Source organism: Camelus bactrianus, chromosome 11 (genome assembly GCF_048773025.1).
Source record: "Camelus bactrianus isolate YW-2024 breed Bactrian camel chromosome 11, ASM4877302v1, whole genome shotgun sequence".
In the NCBI taxonomy this organism is placed as follows: domain Eukaryota; kingdom Metazoa; phylum Chordata; class Mammalia; order Artiodactyla; family Camelidae; genus Camelus; species Camelus bactrianus.
The window spans coordinates 31,398,541-31,419,747 of record NC_133549.1 but is presented as its reverse complement, the minus strand read 5'-3'; the positions used below and the strand labels follow the sequence as shown (position 1 = coordinate 31,419,747).

The window sequence follows — 21,207 nt, the reverse complement described above, 5'->3', positions numbered from 1 at the left end:
GGGCCTTGGTGGAGCCTTGAGTGTCTCTGCTGAGGGGTGTGTTTATCCTTCCCAGTCCCCAGTGAAAAGCGCAGGAGAAAAAGCTTGTTTTCAAAGCTTGATAAACTCCCTATTTTTGAGGCACTGACTCGGATCACACGGGCTTTCTCCTCTGTGTCATCTTTGTTTTCCAGCCTTTGTCCTCCTGGAGTGTGTTTCATAAAAGCCACTTGGTTGTAATTTTTCTTCCTCCTGGACTGCAACTTGAGTTGCTCCACCAGTAAGTGCTATCTGTAAGCAGGTCCCTGTTTTAAAAAAATGTGTTGTTTGTGTAATTATAAGAAAGATCCAGGTGGTCTGCCTTTTTCATTTTGGGAGGGGTTGGGGGAGTTGTTTAGAAGAAGCACTGCTTTGGAATTGGAGAAAAGAATAAAGAAAGAAGGTCTTAATTCATTCCAAAGACTATGTTCCAAATTGAGTGAAAGCTGTTCAGTCTCACCCATTGATTGAAAGAGGCCAGGCCTGAGTCCTGTAAAAGAAAAGGAACATTAAACCATACCTGGGGCAAGGGCCAGGGGAGCTGGGGAGACTATAGCTCCGTGGTAGTGTGTGCTTAGCATGCACGAGGTCCTGGGTTCAATCCCTAGTACCTCCATTTTTAAAAAAAAAAAATTAAATAAATAAAAACATAAATAAAACATACACAAGGAATTTACTCTTCAGTAAAGGAAGCCTTCAAATTCAGGCTCCAGAGTAATGGATGCCTGTCTCCCAAATGGGTTTATAAAGAGTAGTAAAGATTTGATGCTGTGTTTGAAGCAGTGATGGTACCACTTAAAATGACAGCAGTGTCGGTAGGAAGTGGACACCCCAGGTTCAGATCCTGCCCTGCCTCCCACTCCCTAGTTGAGCAACTGGAGCAAGTGTTTTGACCTTTGTGAGCCTCAGTGCCCTCATCTGCATAATAGGGATATGAATACCTACTCAGTGGGTTATTTGTGAGAATTAAATAAAGCAGCTGTCAGCTTGCTGAATTACCTGATGCGGAAGAAATCATGAGTCATAATTGCAAACAGGAAGATTCCTTAAAAGGTAATTTATCCAATTCCCTCCTGTAACCATTAAAGAAGGTTAAGACCAGAGAGGTAAAGCTCTCTACCCAGAGTCACCCAGCAGGACCTGGACCAAGACCCAGGTCTAACTCAGGGTCCTGCGCTCCCCCTCATCCGTCAAGTGCCACCCACAACCGTAGTGGCATCGAGCTATTCAACCACATTAATCCACCAGCAGAGCGGTTTTTTCTTCCACCTAAGTGGGTCAGCAGGTTTAATTCTTCCTGGAAACTGCTCCCTTTCTGCTCCACTGCAGCTGAGGGAGGGGATACGGACAGCGTTTCAGCAGGGCCCACGATGGGCTTTCTGGTAGAGAGGGCCACGTGCCCATTTCAGGAGCAGTGAGCCACACCTCTAAAATACGGTCACGGGGTCTGGGAACTTTGAAGTCATACGTGTGTAGTGAACTTCTGGTTATTTTAGGTTATTGCTCTTCTGGGAAGGAAAAAATAAGCTCTGAGGTTAACAGAAGTGAGGAAGGGAAGTGAATGACCAGGTCTTCACAGTGATGGAACTTTTAATACACCGCTAGTGTAGAATGAAGTCCAGGAATAGGAAAGTACTATGAAAATAAGCGCTGTTCCTTCTCAAGGGAACGTGTCGTCCCAAGTGAGGAAGTGCATTAGGGCCCTGCAGGTTCAGACCCCAGGCCTAACGGCGCTCGGGGCTTTCTCCCTGGCGTGCATTTGTTAGGGTGGGTTTGTCTGCTGCTCAGCTCAGAGTGAGAAAGATGGGTGAAGCGGTTGTGTGAGAATAAGGACTGGGCATGTGAGCGGTTCTAACTTCTGGAGCCTGCAATACAGACACCACTGTGTCTTCCATTCCGTTCGAGGCTATTTAAAGAGAAGTCAGTCCTTTATTTCTCCTGAATGATTTTTTTAAGACATTTTTCAGTTTTTACTGCCATAAATCTCTGGGGTTTTTTGTTATATTTTGTTTTGTTTTGTTTTTAGAGGGAAGTAGGGAAAATGTGGAGGTTGAGAATTCTCCTTAGCCTCTTCTACACTGACTTTGTTTCCCAATGTAAGTGAAGTTTTGCAAACTTGAGTTTCAGAAAAGAATATGTGGAGTCAGTTTTCTCTCCTTCACAGACCTGAGGATGGCAGGCGAGGTTTGCCCGGGAGAGCAGGTGGCGTGGCTCTGCTTCATCAGTCTCACACCCTTCGTTGACTATGACCTTGAACCAGGAAATTGAGAAAAGCATTGCTGAGCTGTCTGCTTAATAATTTGGTTTTCCCGTGTTCAACCTTTTCCTCATTGCATTTGAAGAAGTGAAGCAAGAAAGTGTAGTAACTCCTGAATCATTCCCTTTATTCAAGACCCTCGGAAAAACATTTATATGACTCATTTGAAAATTAAGGGATTTGGCATGCCTCTTTGCCAATCAATCTTCTTTGATTACTTATATTACCACCTTGAATACCTTTATAAGGAAAAAAATAACCTAATGAATTTGAACTCTTTGATTCAGCATAAACTCACTTCCTGTTTTTGTTCACTCTCTTACATGTAATGGTACATATTTTGCAATTCCTGCGTGTGCTGTTTTGCCCCCGTTTGTAGATTTGGCACTTCGGTGGGTTGACCACGTCTGCATGCTCATCACTTTAAACAGCTGTGTAGTATTTTATTCTACTGATCCTCAGTCCCCTGCTTAGCTGTTTCCCCATTGTTTTCACCTTTTCACTCTTAAAGATGGTGCTACTGGCTGCATCTTTGTGGAAATGCAGGATTTTCCCCCTAGGGACCCCATGTTCCTAGAAAGTCACTTTTTCTCTAGGGAGCTGTCCCAGAGTGGGGAGGATGCAGCCATGTGGCGCCTGGGCATTTCTGCCGGTCAGCAGAGAAGGGGGAGGCCAGTGTGACTTTCCCAGCCCCAGTGTGAATGGTCCTATGGAAAACTCCAGCGTGCAGCTCACTGCTGATTCAGTCACAGGCCTTCAGGGCCAGGAGGGCTGTGCCAGTCTTCTGCCCCTGCTGAGCTCCGAGCATGTTGAGTTTTTATTATTTCAGAGAAGAAGGAAACTCACTGCCTGTCATCGCAGGGCGAAGCCTAGTTCTGATGCAGAGGGAGATGCTTTCAGATGGAGACATGAGGTACCGCCTTCACTCTCTCCTTTCCTCTTGGTCTTGTTCTGTGCCTTGGTATGTCAGGACTGCTGGGGATGCCCTCTGTTGAAATCTTGAAACCATGAATGAATCATCCCAAAAATATTTAGACAAAGCAGCTACGAAAACCAGAGCTCTAGTTCCGAATGAAGTAGCCCCGGGGAAATGTGTGCTCGGTGGTGTGTTTACTTTCATGCTGATGAATGTCTGCAAACAGACAGAGCTACTGGGAATCCTATTCATGGAGGCACTTTAGAAAATAAATAGGAGGAGGTTTGCGTGCTTATATACCCTTCCAAATATAGAAAGATATAATTCAGGTTCCAAGCAGCCTGGGAGATCTGTAAGAAAATAAAACCTGTATTTATCCACTTCGGTGATAGGGAAAATTGTACCCGCACCCAGAGTGGATTGTAAAAATTTATCGCATAGTTTCTAAGATTTTTTTCACTTCTCGGTGAAGTAGGCACAGTCTTTTTATCCTACACTGTTTTCTGGTATGAGTTGCTGCAGGCTCTTCAGGGAAGTCTTTTTCCATAAATAACCAGCAGAGCTTGGTTGTAATTTTTTCCCTCTTGACTTTGTTGACATGATGGAGTTGGCCTCGCACTGCAAAATATGAGGTTCCAAAAAATGACTCTCGACCTAAGAAGTTAGGGTAATAATCTAGTTCCTTCTTGATAATCCGTGCTGGCATTACCTGTGTTCCTAGCAGAGATGTGAGCTTACCGGAACGCATCTGGAAGATGAAGACAGTGGTACTTGCCCATATTAGCAAGGAAATACAACACCAGGAGACGTTAAGGGTGGTTAAGAAGCACCGTCATCAACCAACCTGCTTCTGTAAATCCTCTGCCCATTGTATCTTAGTGCAACTTAAACCCACTTCATAAGTCATTCTACCAGGCTTTCCTGGTTGTTGTGATCTTGCTTGTCTGGCCCTAACCAAGCACAGTGATTTTGCGGCCAGATTTATTTTTTAAAATCTGCAGCTAATTATGGAACACATGAGCTTTTAAGAGGATTTGGAACTTTCAAAATTCTCTGGTCTGGTTTCTCATAGCCTTGCACTTAGCAGCAGGTTCCAAAACCAGACTCCTGCGTTTCGCCTCAGCATGGGAACGTTGGCCGACTCGCTCGTGTTACCAAACGCAAGTGGGTGTGCCCAGCACACAGGCCATACATGTCGGAGTTTGGAGCAACGGAAGGTTTATTGCGGGGCTAAGCAAGGAGAATGGGTGGCTTGTGCTCAAAAAACCCAAACTCCCCAATGGTTTTTAGGGGGAAGTTTTTATAGGCAAAATTGGGGATGAGGACGGGAAGGAGGTATGGCTTTCTTCTGACTGGTTGAATGGTGACAGGACAAGTCTTCCAGGAGTCTTGTGCTCCAGCTTGAAGTTATCATCCTCCGTCTGAGTGGGGGCCTTAGTTCCTGCAGAAGAACTCAAAGCTACTGTCACGTATATTCCTTCAGGAGGAACCCGGCCCTTGCCCCATGGGATGCACTGTTGTTTCTTGACTGCTCCTCCTTGGTTTCTGCATTCCCTGCCTTCTCTGATTAGCAACTGTCTGAATCTGCCCTTTGGAACTCAGGGAAGGTCAAGGAGGCAGGCTGAATGAAGCCTATTTCCTACAAAGAAGAAATGAGGGTCGGCGGGGAGGACACAGAAAGGATTTGTACCAGGGAAAGCCCCATTTCATTCCGAATGTAAAAAGGTCAAGTTAAAGACTAAGTTTATCGGCAGGAAATCAGCAGGGGCCGGGGGTGGGGATGGGGCCAAGGGGTGGAATAAGGAGTAATAGAATCTGGCTTTAAAAATACCCTGGCCAGCCTTCCTTTGCTGTGTGTTTCTATACCTCTCGTCTGTACTTTGCAGAACAAATGGGGTAATGATTATTAACACACTTGGTAAATCATAAAACACTATTAGAAATATTAACAGTTCTTGTTCCTGGTGACTTAGGGGATATCTAAAGTAGTTCCTCCACCGTTTGTACCATTTGTCAGATTCAGGAGAACTGCTGGTTTCCACTGGTCTAGACTTGAAAGAAGCGCAGGTGCCCACCTGTTAGGGTCCGTGTAATGACAGTTCTCACGTGTTCTGGCATCTCCTGCAGAAAGGCCGTGTGGACCCGGGACGAAAAGAACAGCCACTTTCAGAAAATCTTATATTTGGGGGAGGATCCCCAGCTGAAGAAGTTTCTAATCTGGATCTTTGCAAGCTTCTTATCATAACCCTCTCCATTCCCTCACCCGCCCCGACCCCTGGGGAACCTGCGGTGCTGAGCTGTGGACCGTTGCCATCTCTCGGCAGTTGGCTAATTAATTAGCACCATCTCTTTGGAGCCCTTGAGGGCCTTGCTTCTGTCCAGTAGCAGTTGTTTATCTGATGATCTGCTTGGCTCCAGCCATCGATCTCCAAACAGACAGTAAGTCTTTGTGATCTGCTAGCACTGGGATGGCAGAGTTCACCTCCGCCGACTGTGCTGGTGGTGAGTGACAGGGCCACCAAATGTTGTGCAAACAAGGGAGAATAAGGATGGCGTTGCCTGCACAGTGGCATTTCCTGGAAGCGTTTTGGTTGTGATGTTATAGTAATTTCGGTTTAATGTTCAGCTTGGCTGTCACCACTGGGAGACCTTCAGTTTTCATGAAGAGCCATAAACCCTACACTTGACCCTAAATATAACCACGCCGCTGCCCAAGGGTATCTCCCCAAGGCCTGCTCCTCGAGGCACATCTTGTTTGACCTTCTGGGCAAGAGCTAAGGAGCCCAAAGGCTGCAGCCACCTGGGGAGAGGTGTTTGGTAGGGTGGGACAAGCTGGTGCTCTCTGCCCTGCGGGGAGGGAGGGAGACTGGCCGGGCAGGGACCTCTGCTTCCATGGGCTCTGGAAGGGACCAAAGGGGCCTGACCCAAGAGCAGAGACAGCAATAAAAGGTCAGGGCCGGGAGAGCCCAGGCAGTGGGCAGACAGGCTAGTGCTGAGGCCCTCAGGCATCAGAGGGTGTGAGCGCCTGGCTCTGGTCCTCTGGGTCTGGCTTGGGAATCTGAATTTTACCAGGAAACTCCTGGCATAAGGGACTTGGTATCAGACCTCAGAATAAACCTGGAATCTACCACTGTCGCTTTGTTATCTTGGACCAGCTAATATGACCTTTTTCTATGAAATGGGATTAATGCCTTACAGAGTTATTGTAAAGATTGCATGAGATAATATATGTAAAGCAGTAAGTATTTAGTAAGTGGTACTTATTAAAACTGTATTTATTGTTGTTGTTACTGTTGACACATAGAGGAGGAAGAAGTTTAAAAGGCGAGGGAGAGGGGTGAAATCACAGTAGAAAACAGAAAAATGGGGTGTCCAGGGAGTCCTTTCGACAATTAACATAAAAAAGTATAAATCCAGAAAATCCGAAGTGGTAATTTTCCAAACAGGCCAGATCTCAAAATCCATCTGCAGCAAGTGATTTTTAGCTATTAAGTTAGAAGTTTTATTTGAATCTTTTGAGTAATTAACCTATTCATATATATAAAAAAAAAGATATACAGTCAAAATTCTTTCTCCTTTCTGCTGTCCTGCTCTTGGTCCCCTAGAACACAGGTAACCACTTTTGATGATATTTAATAAATAACATTAATAATAATTAGTAATAATAAATAGTGGCATTTATTTACCACTTACCACATGCTGCACTGTTCTGGTGCTTTGTGAATTCTAACTTGCTTACCAGCTCTAAGGCACATGCTGTAATTTTGTCTTTTTTCAAATGAGGAAACTGAGGCACAGAGAGGTTAAGTAACTTGCCCACAATCACTCAGCTGTGTAGGGGAGCAGGGTTTCAAACCCAGGCAGTCCAACTCTGGAATCCATGGATTTATCCATTATATCATCCTTCAAGAGTCTCTATGTATAAATACAAGGAATATATTACTTTTTCCCGAAAGTTAATGTTCTCAATTGTTCTGCCCCTTTGTTTTGTTCCACACTTAACACTACTTATTGGAAATCACCCCACATCAGGACAGGAAGAGCTTCCTCATTATTTTTTAACAATATTATGTGATTTGGAGTCAAGATCTTCCCCTTTATAGTCCAACCAGTGGAGCCCAGCAGAACCCTGTGGGGCCTCCCCAAGTACAAAGGCCCCTCTGTGTCCCCTGCCTCTTGTTTGTAGAAAAGCTGAAGTCTCCCAGGCCTCCCAGAGTCACAAAAGAGCAGGCTCAAGCAGTTAATGAGGAGGACAATAGAGTTACAGACTCAGTGTCTGATGACAGAATGGGATCACCACTATTGCTCCTAATAATCTGTATCTTTAGAGGCACTGAAATAATTGTAGCCTGTTCTGCCCGTACGTGTAAGCAGGCAACTAAAATTGTCATCAGGGAGATGCTATAGACCCATGTCGACATCTTCCACTCTTAAAATACGGTGCCCTGTGTCAGCTTGAAGAAGTTACAGAAGATAGACCTTCGCCCCTAGTCCCGTAGAAATGGGATGATGTCTGACAGTGTAAGCAGCTCTTTGGCCCCTTTTCTGTTTGTTCATCTCTGTTTTCCTCAGACCTTAATTATAGAGATGAGATCACTAGGAAACATTTAACATAACTCCTGATTTTTGCTCTGTTGAATGTACACAAATGCCTTGTTTGAACTATTGATTCCTTTCCTGGATTACAAGGAGTAAGAGTGAAGAATTAAGTAGCTGAAGACTTTATACCCCTGGCTCCCCCTTAGCAAATCTGCAGGCGGACCACGCAGGCAAGAGAGCATGCAAAAGGAGGTCAGGAGAAGTCAGCAGGTCTGCTCACGGTGGGAAAGTGACGAAGAATCTGACCTCCTACCTTAATAATTAACTGAGATTGTCTTCCTCTTTTTTCCTTTAAAAATCGTCGTGGCTGAGCAGAATCTTTGGAGCTGGTCTGTGGACATGGGTCCACCTTCTCCTGCAAATGGCCAGCTTTGTCTGAATAAAGCACCTTTCCTTTCTACTGACGTTTGCCCCTGGATTATTAACTGTTGAGTGGCAAGCAGCCGAACCTAGTTTGGTAACACCAGGAAGTAGAGACTGAACTGGATCTGGATACCTGCCCTGCTGGTTATTATAGGAGTGAGTGGTCAATTGAATCAACTTATGTCTGCCAGACAGGTCTTTTCATTGAGACCCGCTGTAAAGGTTCAAAACTGGAAATGAGAGCAGCAGGGGGAAAAAGGGAAGAGAACTTGTCAGTCCAAAAGTGTTCCCAAATCACATTAGATATTACACACAAAAGAAAGACTCGAGCAAAACAGTTGTCCTGTGTTCGCGCAGAATTGGCAACTGAAGGTTCCCTAAGGTGGGGTCCCTCTCAGGAATCTGTCCCCTTCCTGAATGTGAGGCTGTACCTACCTCGTGTCTCTGCAGCAGCCTGGCAGCAGGAACTGGCAGATGGAAGTGACGGCACTGCTCCCACGGGAGTCTCGGGGAGGATGGGGTGAGGGGGAGATAATCCCCAGAGCCTCACAACTAGTAGGTGGTAGGCTCGAGTCTCTTGGACCCATTTTCTTGCAGTGTGTCTACAGGCAGTAGACGAGTCCACTGTGTTTTTTCCTGGCACTTTCTCCCTGATGCCTTCTGGACAATCGTTTCTCCCTCTGATTTGTCTCTTGTTACATGCTTTAAGTTAATCACCAGATTGGCTTCCTGAAGCTTAAGCTACAGATGACTTTTCCCAAGGCCACTGCCTCTTAGGAAGATGAATTCGGTGACATTGAGTTGATAGTCGCTCTCTGACGCATTTCTGTGGTGTGGGAAGACCTGGGTTTAACAAAAAGCTATTTTGGTTAGAAGGAAAAATTAATATTGACTGACTCAAATCCAGGAAGAAAAAGCAAATATTAAGCTCATTTTGAAACAAAATGAGAGTTCAGTTTAGGGAAAGGATAGGTAAGGGAAATTTTCCTTACCTCCTTCTTGAGATATTTACCAAGGATAAGAACCACATTTCATATTCATTTTTAAGGTACTTTTCATAGTCATGGGAAGTATTCTCTTTACAATGTGTATATCTTTATTCCCCTTTTGTGTTCCTTTTTTTTTAAGCAGTTAATTTTCCAAATTCTATTCCAATAGAAACAGAGTCCTTTTTTCTAACTTACATCTGAGCCTGTTTTTCTTATAAATGATGCTCGCTAATGTAGTTTTTTGCTTATCACTGAGGATGGGCTAATGGCAGCCCAAAAAACAATCACAGTTTGTTTGTTTTTTGGATATCATGGTACAGTTTGTTTTAAAATAATCCATATTACGGAAGACGGAAGTGGAATTTTATCTCTCAAGGGGCATAAACTGCGACCTCCAGCCTGCCACACTCAGTGATCCTCTTGTAGGGATCTTTGGCCTTAAATTAGCTGAAGACCTGTCGGGAGCCAATGAGAAGATGCAGGTGGGAGTTTTATCAACATCCCAGCCCCTAGTAATAAGCCCTGACAAATGCTAATTGTCATTATTACTGCCTACAAAATGAGAGTGCATGTGCCTCCTCCACATACCTCAGAGGCTTCAGCTGAAGACCAAAGATTCTGTGTACACGTGAAAGATGGGGCAGGCATTTCAATCTGCACAGAGGGCACTATCAGTAGAGGTCACTGACAGGGTGGCAATAAGGAAGTAAACCCTACTCCTCCCCAAATGGCGTGTCCTTGAACAGTGCAGACTCCCACTTTGCTGATACGCATCTCCTCTGAGCTTTTATGGAGGCCTGGGAGCAGGAGGAAACTCCACGGGAGCACTCGCTGCCACAGACCTCCCATCCACTTTGTGACAGTCGCAGAGGCCTTGGCCCTGGCACACGGGCAGGTGGATGCAGACCTCAGTCTGACCGCAGGGCCGGTGCTCTTTTGTGCTGCCTCTCTTGGGTAAGAAGCTTAAAGAAAAACTGGCCTCACCCCTGTAAACAGACAGGGAACAAAGGGAGGGGCGAGTCTTGTGAAGGTAGGAGACCAGACTGAGGACATTTCTCTTTAAGGTACAAAATGATATCAGGGATGAAACGTGCCCTTCTAGAAATAAAATGAGACCATGGGAGAAATTTGGCATTATAAAAGTGGAGGATGAAGTCATGTTGTAGTTGAAAATAGCAATAAGGAACCTGAAGGTTCGACACACAGATCTCACCTGTAATCTGGACCAAGGTAGGAAGGGAAAGGGAAATGGCCAGGTCCCTTTGGAGATTGTGAGAAACTCAGATAACGTTCAGTGGAAACTCAGAGTGAAATACCCTTGGGCGCACCCTTATTGATCAGGTGACAAGCTCAGTTTTTACTTTCACTTTACTTCTCCCAACTTTTGATCGAAGCTTTGGGAGGATGGCGGATAAGTCATTCTAACAAATACTGAAGAGCACAGGGCTCTGGAACTCTGACATAAGTCGGTGGCTTGTGTGGTTGTCCCACTTTGCTGATCACTAGGTGGGGGATCTTGGACAACTTCCTGCCTCTCTGTGGACCTCAGTTTCCAAATCCACGATAGGAGCAAATAAAACCTGAATCTTTCATTCATATGACAAAAAATTTTAACCTAACTGCCCCACATAAAACCTCCCGTATGGTATTTAGTAGAAGTGGCAAGAGTGGCTTTATTTGACTTGTTCCTGATCTTAGGAGGGAAGCATTCAACCTTTCACCATTAAGTATGTCGACAAAAATTCAGTTAACTTTCAAGTCAAAGAAAAAAAGAGGAATTTTATCCGAGCCAAACTGAGGATTATAACCCAGGAAGCAGATTCTCAGAGAGCTCTGCGAACTGTTCCATCTGTGAGAATTGGCTCAGTCATAAACATTTTTGAGACAAAGGACCATACTTCAAAATGACTCACTGATAATCTTACATAAAATTCACCAAAGATACACAGTCCAAGTAAGCATGTACAAAACCAGCAGCAAGTCACCATGACCCCCTACAGAGCTGGGAAAAAATGCTGTTCTTTAAAGAAGCTCCATTGCTAGCATCAGAAGAAAGAAAAAAAATTGATCTTTACTGCCAAGCAGGCATTCCCAACTTTGAGGTGTTCTGATTAAAATGAAATGCAGATGCACACTGCACACTGTGGAGGGAGGGAGGAGGCCCAAACAAACACCGAGAATTTTATGTTTAATTTTTTTTGGTCCTGCCTTAAAATACAGATTTTATTTAATCAAGTATGACATTATCAGTGGGTTTTTCATAGATGCTCTTTTTAAGTTTGTCAGTTCCACTGTAACCTAGTTTATTTAGCATTTTTACCGTTAACAGGGTGTTGGATTTTGTCAAATGCTTTTTTGCACCAATTGATCATATGGTTTTTGTCCTTTATTCTGTTAATATGATGGATGACACTAGTTGATTTTTGGATGTTAAACCAACCTTGTATTCCTGAGATCAGTCATACTTGGTCATGGTGTATAATCTTATTTATAGATTGCTGGATTGGCTTGCTAACATTTCATTAAGGATTTTTGCATCTGTGTTTGTTAGAGATATTGGTCTAGTTTATAACAAATATTTGTTGAGCAGCTCACATGCCAGGCATTGTTCTAGGTATTGGGGACTCCGCGAGTTTTCAGAACAGATTGAAAGATCCCTTCTCTCATTCAGGTGACTAACTAGCAATACAGCTCCCCGCTGGCATTTGACATTTTTTTCCTCTGCCCTCTTAACTATGCCCCATGTTCCAGTCTTGATGCCTGAGTGCCAGACTTTGCTAAATTGAATGGTTACTGTCTGGAGACTGGAAGGGGCCTACTATTTTTAAATTGCTCTTCCTTTTTTATTAATGTAAATGTTAATTATGGCATCCACATAGCAGATTACACACACTTAGTAGTTTCCACTAACTGATGCACTCGTGTAACCAGCCCCCAAATCAAGAAACAAAATATGGCCAGCATCTGAGAAAGTCTGTCCATCGCCTACAGTCCCCAACCCTCCCACCATAGGGGAAAACTGCCTTTCAACTTTGAATACCAGGTATTCATTTTTTGAACTTTATGAAAACAGAGTCATACAATAGGTACCCTTTCGTATATGGTTCTTTCACTCACGTATCAGATGTGTGTGATGCATCCATGTGGCTGTGTTGTCATGATCTGTTCACTCCCATTGGAGGCATACCATGCATGTTTTATTACGCCTGCTTTACCGTGCATCACAGATACTGTGTTTTTTTACAGATTGAAGGTTCATGCGACCCTTTGTTGTCAGATGATGGTTAGCATTTTTTAGCAATAACGTATTTTCAGATTACGGTTGTGTACATTGTTTTCAGACATAATGCTGTTGCACACTTAATAGACTACAGTATAGTGTAAATGTAACTTTTATGTGCACTGAGAAACCAAAAATATCCCACGACTTGCTTTATTGCGGTAGTCGCTTTATTGCAGTGGTCTGGACCGAACCCACAGTATCTCCGAGGGATGCCTGTCTATTCTGTTGCATTATATGAATATCCCATGGCTTATCCATCCTACTGTAAATGGACATTTGGATTATTTCCTGTTGGGGGCTATTACTAAATAGTACTGTGTGCCCATGTGCGGACCTGGCTTTGGGTAAATGTTTGCTTTCCTTTGGGCTGTATACCCAGGAGTAGAATTGCCATGTCATAGGATATGTTTAGTTCAGTTTTAGTAGATTCTGCTAGTTTTCCACAGTGGATGTACACAGTGGGCGCCCTCCCCCCCGCAATGTATAATAATTCCAGATGCTAAATAATTCCAGTCACTATAGCCTTTCTGAGGAATCCATACTGGTATTGCAGTGTGATTTCAACTTGCATTTCTCTAGCATCTAATGAAATTAGGCAGGAGATCCTGTTCACTTTAAAACTGACAATTAAACAGAATCATCGGTCCACCCCTAGGTCTTTTTTTCAAGACACTGCAGCTTTCCTGGGTACCCCTTTCATGCTGGGAGTAAAATTAAGAGGTCATTACTGTCCAGACGTCTTCCACAGCCCCTGACTGGCTTCATATTTCCCCAGTAAGAAGAAAAATGGCTCAGGGAGATCAGTCAAGACCCCCCGGGACCGAGTGCCTACATATCAGTATAACATGAATTTTGAGAAGGTGGGCAAATGCATCATAATAAACAACAAGAACTTCGACAAAGTGACAGGTAGGTGCTGTGGGCACGGGCTGACCTCTTCTGTTCCCTTCCATTTTCTTCAGCTTGAGTTAAGACCTGTACATTCATCAGAAAAACGCCGCGCCCATCCGCTGTGGCCACCGCCCCTCCGCAGGTGGTACTCCTGTGCCCAGGAGAAAGGGACGCAGGGAAATCCGGAGCTTTCAGACTGAGATCCCACCGTGTGCATTAGCTGATATGGGACTTGAACCAGAGGGCCTTAGGGGAGCCTTTTGGCCTTGGCTGGACCCGAGAGATGTCGTGATGGGGCTCACCTGTTGTGGGTGGGCTGTCACCATCTCCTCTGAGTTTGCTTCTTATTTCGGTTGTGCATCTGAATTGTGACCTTGGCAGCATCTATGCCGGAGCACCTGGCCTGATGGTGCCAGCCCACAGGACTCACCGTGCACTCGGTGTCTGCTCCCACAGGAATGGGCGTCCGAAATGGAACAGACAAAGACGCCGAGGCTCTTTTCAAGTGCTTCCGGAACCTGGGTTTCGAGGTGGCCGTCTATAATGACTGCTCTTGTGCCAAGATGCAAGATCTGCTGAAAAAAGGTACGCTCCTGCCCCTCCTCTGCCTCCTGTCTTCTTCCTGCTCCCAAGTGGGGCAAGGCTCCACCCGGTCTCCGGAAGACGCCTTCCCCGTAGGGGAGGGATTTCAGCGGGAAGCCTTTCCTTCCTCCAGTTACTCCATCCCTGTCTCTGGGGCACCTGTCTCTCTCGGGAAACTCAGCTCCCTCCCTAAAAGGATGGAATCAGCTTACATTACAGCAAGAGAAGTAGGTCCCATACCTGCAGAACAGTCTTAAGCTCAAAAGGCTAATCCCTAGGGAAGTAACAAATCTAGCTTTCTTTGCAGAACGGAGTTTAAGTGTAAGCTTTCCCTGGTGCTGGACAGAGAATAACCATCCCTGTACACTACAGAACTACCTTGTTTTAAATATACAACATGTTCACAAAATTGTTTTCTCAGATCTTTAACACAACCCCTGCCACGTTGGCCAACAATATTACCATGCCCATTTCATAAATGTAGGGACGGAGCTTAGGATAAGGGACATACTGAAGGCTCAGTTAGTTGGGGCAGAACCAAAACTCAAGCCTTGGTCTTCTGATCCCAGAACGATTACGTTTTCTGTCACATCACACTCTCCGCTGGATGCCACCTAGGGCACTCTCGCATTTAGGGCAAGGGTTTGAAAGTAATGCCTTACTCATCAATGAGTGGCCCATGGGCAGTGAGTGGGCACACAGTTTGGACCACTGCTGCCTTTTTGAGCTATGTAGCTAAATAAGAAAAAGAGATCGCCCTCTCCCTTATAACACCCTCTCTTAAATACCCTCTCTTATGTTTTTAAAAACTAAGCATCTTTCCCTAATTTCTTCAATCATGAATCCTAAAAGCCGACCTTTTATGCCCTTGTAGGCCACAGGGTGGAGCAGACTGGAAATCAGGAGTAGAGTTTAGGGTCTAGTCCAAGTTCCAGCAGCTGGGCGTCCTCGTCGAGGCGTCTGTGCCCTCCTGGTTTTTTGCTTTCCTGAGATACGGATCCTGACACCAGCTCCTCCTGCTTCTTGAGCTTGCAGTGAGGATTAGCCGAGAAAAAGCTTGTGAACGTGCTTTGAGAAGCAGCCTATACCGACGTAAGGTTCCAGTTGCGGTTTCTGTTCTTATGGAGAGTGAGTTATTCCACCCGAGCCCAGGGCATGCCATGATCACAGAATTCTCATTTATTGTCCCATCAGAATAGCAAAATGGTCATTTTTCTTGACTGGGCAAAGTTATAGGACCTCTCCAAGATTCCATTTTTTATCAGTGAAATAAAGATAAACCAGGCCTACTTCAAGGGGCTCTTGTAGGGATTAACTCAGATAACTCAGGCGAAGTACCTAGATCACTGTCTGGATGTGGCAGGTGCTCGAGAAGTTCTAAATCTTATTCTTCCCTCATTAGTGGTCATGGCGAAGAAGGAAGGATAGGTTGTAAGTTAGCTAGCTAGCTGGTTAGTCAGAACCACAGAACCACAGATAAGTTCAAGCTGAGGCAACCTATTACGTAATTTATGATTCCTCTCGTCAGTATCCTGGATTGACAGCCAACCTAGCATGTTTTTCTCTCCTTTTTTGTAATTTTATTTTTTGTTTTTAAATTGTAAAATAAAGCTTAAATTTACCATCTTCAGCATCTTTAAGTCTGCAGTTCGGTGGCAGTAAGTCCATTCACATTGTTTGGCAACCGTCACCACCATCCACCTCTGGAAGAACTCTTTTCATCTTGCAAAACTGCAACTCTGTCCCTAGTAAACAGTAACGCCCCATTTCCCCAAACCCCCAGCCCCTGGAAACCCCCATTCTCCTTTCTGCCTCTGTAAACCTGACTCCAGGAACCTCATAGAAGTGGAATCAAAATAGTTGTCCTTTAGTAAACGGCTTATTTCGCTTAGCATGATGTTTTATTTTCTTTAGCAGATACTCGCACAATACTTACGTGGTCTGCTTTACAAATATTAACTCATTTAATAGGTACTGTTATATCCATTTTACAAACAAGGAAACTGAGGCACAAAATGATTGTCACTTGCCCAGCGTCACAGACCTAACAAAGACCACATCCTTCAGCAACTCAACATACTACCTGCCAGCAGCTGCCTGAACCCTTCCTGCACTTGGTTTGGGCTCTTTTCCTCAGGAGGCAGCCCCATTCTGGTTCCAGACAGAGTGAGAATTCTAGAATTCTCCATCTCTCCAACTTCTCCCAGTGCCATTGTCCTCTCCAGAGGGAGCTCCTTCACCCTCTCTCTGCCCACTCTAACAGTTAGTCACAGCTGCCAGGCCGGAAGGGAATCTGAGGTCCCGCAGGACTGGTGTTTTAACTTTCCAATGTTTACTTTGCTTGCTTGCAGCTTCCGAGGAGGACCACAGAAATTCAGCCTGCTTCGCCTGCATCTTATTAAGCCACGGAGAAGAAAACTTAATTTATGGAACAGATGGTGTGACAGCAATAAAGGACTTGACAGCCCATTTTAGGGGGGACCGATGCAAAACCCTTTTAGAGAAACCCAAACTCTTCTTCATTCAGGTAATCACTTTTCGAAGCTAACACAGTTGAAAATAGGTAAAGATGACAGAGTGACTTGGAGTGTATCATTTTTCCAAATCTACATGCTGTTTCCATCGGGGTATGCAGATTTGAGTTTTGTTTTTCCGCCTCTAAATGCTTGGCTACCTGTGTTTGCACTGTATCACAAATTATAAGAGTCTTTAAGACACTGCAGTATTTTTACTTGCTTTACCTACTAACTCGACACAACAACATTCATTCATTTTTTTCATTCATCAAATTATGGTTGAGTCCCATTTGCAGCAAGATGGATGGACCTAGAGATTATCATATTAAGTGAAGTAAAAGTCAGACAGGAGAAAGAAAAGTATCATATGATATCATTTACATAATAAGGAATTAAAAAATGAAACAAATGAACTTATATACATAACAGAAACAGACTCACAGACATAGAAAACAAACTTACAGTTACCAAAGGGGAAAGAGAGGGAGAGGGATAAATTAGGAGTTTGGGATTTGTAGATACACACTACTATATATAAAGTAGATAAACAAGAAGAATCTACTGTATTGCACAGGGAACTATATTCAGTATCATGTAATAACTTATAATGAAAAAGAATACATATATATATATATATATATATATATATATATATATATATATATATACACACACACATGTATAACTGAATCACTATCCTGTACACCAGAAACTAACACAGCATTGTAAATCAACTTGAATTTAAAAAAAAATTATCATTAAGTTGCTGGTACACGCCAAGCACAGTTCTGGAACAACCCTGGGACACAGCAGTGAACCACACACTTGTTCCTATTCCCGACTTCATGGCGCGATCTCTGCTTTGATATTTAGGCTTGCCGGGGGACAGAGCTGGATGATGGCATCCAGGCGGACTCAGGGCCCATCAATGACACAGATGCCAATCCCCGATACAAGGTCCCTGTTGAAGCCGACTTTCTCTTCGCCTATTCCACAGTTCCAGGTATCAGGTCCATTGTCTGCTAACCAGACCGTGCCATTCCACCATCGAAATGCAGGCTTGGAGCTCTATTCCTTCCCTGTTGCTGCAGCAATAAATTACCACAATATAGAGGCTTAACACACACAGATGTATTGTCTGACAGTTCCAGAGGTCGGAATTCCAAGTGGGTTGGCAGGGTTACATTCCTTCTGGAGACTTCGGTGATGGGGGGTAAAATCTACATCCTTGCTTTTCCCAGCATGTTAGAACCTCCAGCATTACTTGGCCTGTGGCCCCCTTCCTCCAGCTTCAAAGTCAGCAGCTTCACATTGCTAACCCTTCTTCTGTCCTCGCGTCGGTCTCTCTGACCTCCGGTGGGAAAGATTCTCCTCTTTTTGACGCCTGTGATTAGATTGGTTCCACCTAGGCAATCCAGGAGCCTCTCCCCGTCTCATTTCCTTAACTTCAGTCACATCTGCAAAGTCCTTTCTGCCATGTCAGGTAACATATTCGTAGGCCCCAGGGTTAGGGTGTGACATCTCTTGGGGGGCCATGGTTCTGCCTACCGCGGGGATGTGTTCACTTTCCTCTCTAAGAAAACTGAGTTTTCTCGTTTATGATGATGACGATTGGTCATTATAAACACAGACATTTCTATAGCACTTTACAATTTGCAGTGTGTTTTTCATGCCTTCTACCTCATTCCTGTGATACTTGTGTAGGTAGTTTGGAAAGGTGTTACTGCTGTCTTAATTTTACAGATGAAAAAAGAAAATTGAGCTTGGGCGAGTTTAAGTGATGTCCCCAAGGTCACATAGAGATTTTGGCAGATAGTAGAGCGCCAACTCAGACCAGGAATCCTTTATACGGCAGCCTGTAAACAGGCACCAGAAATGCCAGTAGTGAGCAAGCCTCCTCGTTGTTTACCAAGCTCTGGGTTTGCCTGAGTCAGTTCATTGTAGTTCCTTTGTTTTGGGTAAAAGCCATCGCTAAGTTAGAATTCTCCCAGCTGCAGTAATAGTTTGGCAAGTGCTTGAGACAGAGGTATTGGTTACAGTAAATAGATCATTGTGTTTGGAAAAGCAGCTTCAGCAGGATCTCCAGGTGGGGTTTTGTGAGAATGATAACTTCAGAAGTTTTAAGGATCCTGTAAGAAAGTAATTTGATCTTCTGCGCTCAGAGGGAGGCCGAGTCCTGGGGGCATGTATCTGTGTAAATCAACCTGTAGGTCGAGTTGTAGCGCGCTCTGAGCCAGGCCTGGCAGAACTCAAGGAAGAAGGGTGAATTCTGGAGAGGCAGGTGAGAGAGGCTTCTGGGAAAAAGAGCTGCTGTAACTGAGTCTTGAAAAAGTAAACGGGGGGGGGGGTGGGGGGAAGGGAGAGATGGTTGAGCAGATGGGGTGCCTGGGGCAGACAGCTGAGTGCACTGGTGAAACTCAGAGGCCTGGACCACAGGGTGTGTTCGCCTGCTTGGGCTGCTGTAACAAAATGCCACAGATTGGGGGACAGAAATTCATTTCTCACAGTTCTGGAGGCTGGGAGGTTTGAGATCAAGGTGCCGAGCAGCGTGGCCTCTCATGAGAGCTCTCACCCTGGCTCGTAGATGGCCATCTTTTCACTCACATGGCAGAGGGAGAGAGAGAAAGGCCATAGCCCAGGGTGTGACAGGGCACTGGCAAAGTTCAAACCTGGGCAGGTAGGCAAGGAGCCCGTTGTATTGAGCCATGCTGAGCAGCCTGAACTTCACCCTGTGCAGGGGAACTGTTTTAGGTAGGGGAGTCGCAGGATGAGATTTGCATTTTAGGATGGTGACCTGTAGGACAGGGGTTAGAGGACACACATCCCACATGGAGAAGCGGGGACAACTGTCATTTCAGAAAAGGCCCCAAACACTAAGAGCTGAGTTGCTTCTTGGTGGAGAGCAGAGCTGTGGCCAGATCAGCTGATGCGATCTCCTTTCTCTCCTGTTGAAGGCTATTACTCATGGAGGAACCCAGGGAGCGGCTCCTGGTTTGTGCAGGCCCTCTGCTCCATCCTGAACGAGCACGGGAAAAGCCTGGAGATCTTGCAGATCCTCACCAGGGTGAATAACAGGGTGGCCAGGCACTTTGAATCTCAGTCTGACGACCCGCGCTTCCACGAGAAGAAGCAGATCCCGTGTGTGGTATCCATGCTCACCAAGGAACTCTACTTCTGAAGATAACCTTTCCAGGGGCGCCTTCTGCTGAGAAGCCACATTCATCTGTTGATGAATCAGATTTTTTTTTTTTTTTGATGCTCTTGAAAGATCCGGAAATTCTAAAGGATTTTATTTTCAGGAAAATTATTGATTCAACAGGAAAGAAACTTTCTGGTGCTGTCTTACGTTCTCTGAATTTTCAGAGACTTTTTTTTTTTACACTGTTATCCATTTGATGACTTTTTCTCTTGAGATTAATTTTCTGTTTGTCTTTCTTTCTCCTTGTTGTCACATTTAGTATATACAACAAAAATGACCTCCGCAGATGACTTTTGTCTGTGTCCAACGTGATTGGTGGTGACATTGGTAGACTGTCAGAGTCATATTTGTACCCCGGCAAAGAGAGTGCTTGACTGACAAAACAGCCAAAGGGATATTCATTTGCCTGTATTGCAGAAAGTGGCAACTGAGTGTGGTTTGAGTGATTTTTTTTTTTAATTGGCTTAGGGCAGATTCTCAATGCAAAGATTCCCAGATATGTTAGAAGGGGGAAAAGTTAATGATTCTGTTACGCAGCAGTCAGGATCCAGTCAAGAAAACAGAAACCATTCTATGTGTTTCAACAGAGGAAATTTAATAGAGGAAATCGACATACATAGATGATGAAAGAGAAGATAAATAAAAGGAAACTGTTGCCACCTCGGTCTATGAGAAGATGTGGTTCCCTGAGTCCAGAAATTGGGGTGGTCCACAGGAGCTGGAACCATGTTGGGGGCTGGCTGGTAGAGACTGGTACCACCCAAGAATTGTGAGCAGTAGAGCCATGGCAGGGCAAAGCCACTGCCTGAGATGGGGCAACACCAGATGAGTTGGACATGGAAAAACATCCTGGTTTCACCTCTTCTTCTGCCCTCTAGTCTTCCTCCAGCACCTCACCTCCAGCAGCCCTACCTGGAAGCGGTCTGGCAAGGGCTCTGTGATTTCCTGCAATACAAAGCATAGCAAGGGATAGTGAGGCAGGGGAGGAACAAGAAATAAACACAGGCCTGGCTTACAATGTGAATAGAAAGAATCCTACTTTCTGATGTTCAGTGATTCATCCATTCAGTCATTTATTCATTGAGTTGTCCAATAATTTCTGTATTGCCCACTATGTGCAAAATCATCTGTTCTAGCTTTAAAGTATCCTTGGAACTTTTTAGGTTATTCCAAGCCTTATTCTGAGTAAATTTTTTGTTACCTCTAATTTTCTAAATGGGGAAGGTTTATGGCAAAGATATTTGCACTTTGTCTTCAAGGTAGTGTTGCCTTTTGAATTCTTGACAAATTACTATTTTATTCTACCTAATAACTTGTTAACAAACAGATGTTTATATTTATTGATTAAAATGTGGTTGCTTAATTCCTAACCTGCTCAGTTTTGCTTTCCTTTTGAAGTTTTGTTTTGTTTTAAACGGCAGTGGGAAAATGAGAAAACAGGATAAGAATTGACGCTAGTGACTTGACCTCAACAAAAAATGTAGGTCATGTTTCTTTTGAAGCTAGAACACTAATAAAACAAGTAAACAATCACCAAGGAAGCTGAAACTCTTCTCATAAAAGGGTTAATGAACTTGTAAAGCTGTTTGTGATG

At 44.4% G+C, this 21,207-nt stretch overlaps 1 protein-coding gene across 4 annotated transcripts in view; it reads left to right on the top strand.

The window, feature by feature from the left end:
* The window catches only part of CASP7 (caspase 7), a 34,532-nt gene extending 13,549 nt beyond the window's left edge, over positions 1–20,983 (top strand). For all 4 annotated transcript variants that reach the window (XM_010969828.3, XM_010969830.3, XM_010969829.3 and 1 more), the window contains exons 3-7: positions 13,201–13,334; positions 13,773–13,901; positions 16,250–16,425; positions 17,288–17,417; positions 19,369–20,983. In XM_010969828.3, the coding sequence (XP_010968130.1) occupies positions 13,201–13,334; positions 13,773–13,901; positions 16,250–16,425; positions 17,288–17,417; positions 19,369–19,592 (793 nt within the window). In that variant the 3' untranslated portion in view covers positions 19,593–20,983. The remainder of the gene's footprint in view (positions 1–13,200; positions 13,335–13,772; positions 13,902–16,249; positions 16,426–17,287; positions 17,418–19,368) is intronic.
* The last annotated feature ends 224 nt before the right edge of the window (positions 20,984–21,207 follow it).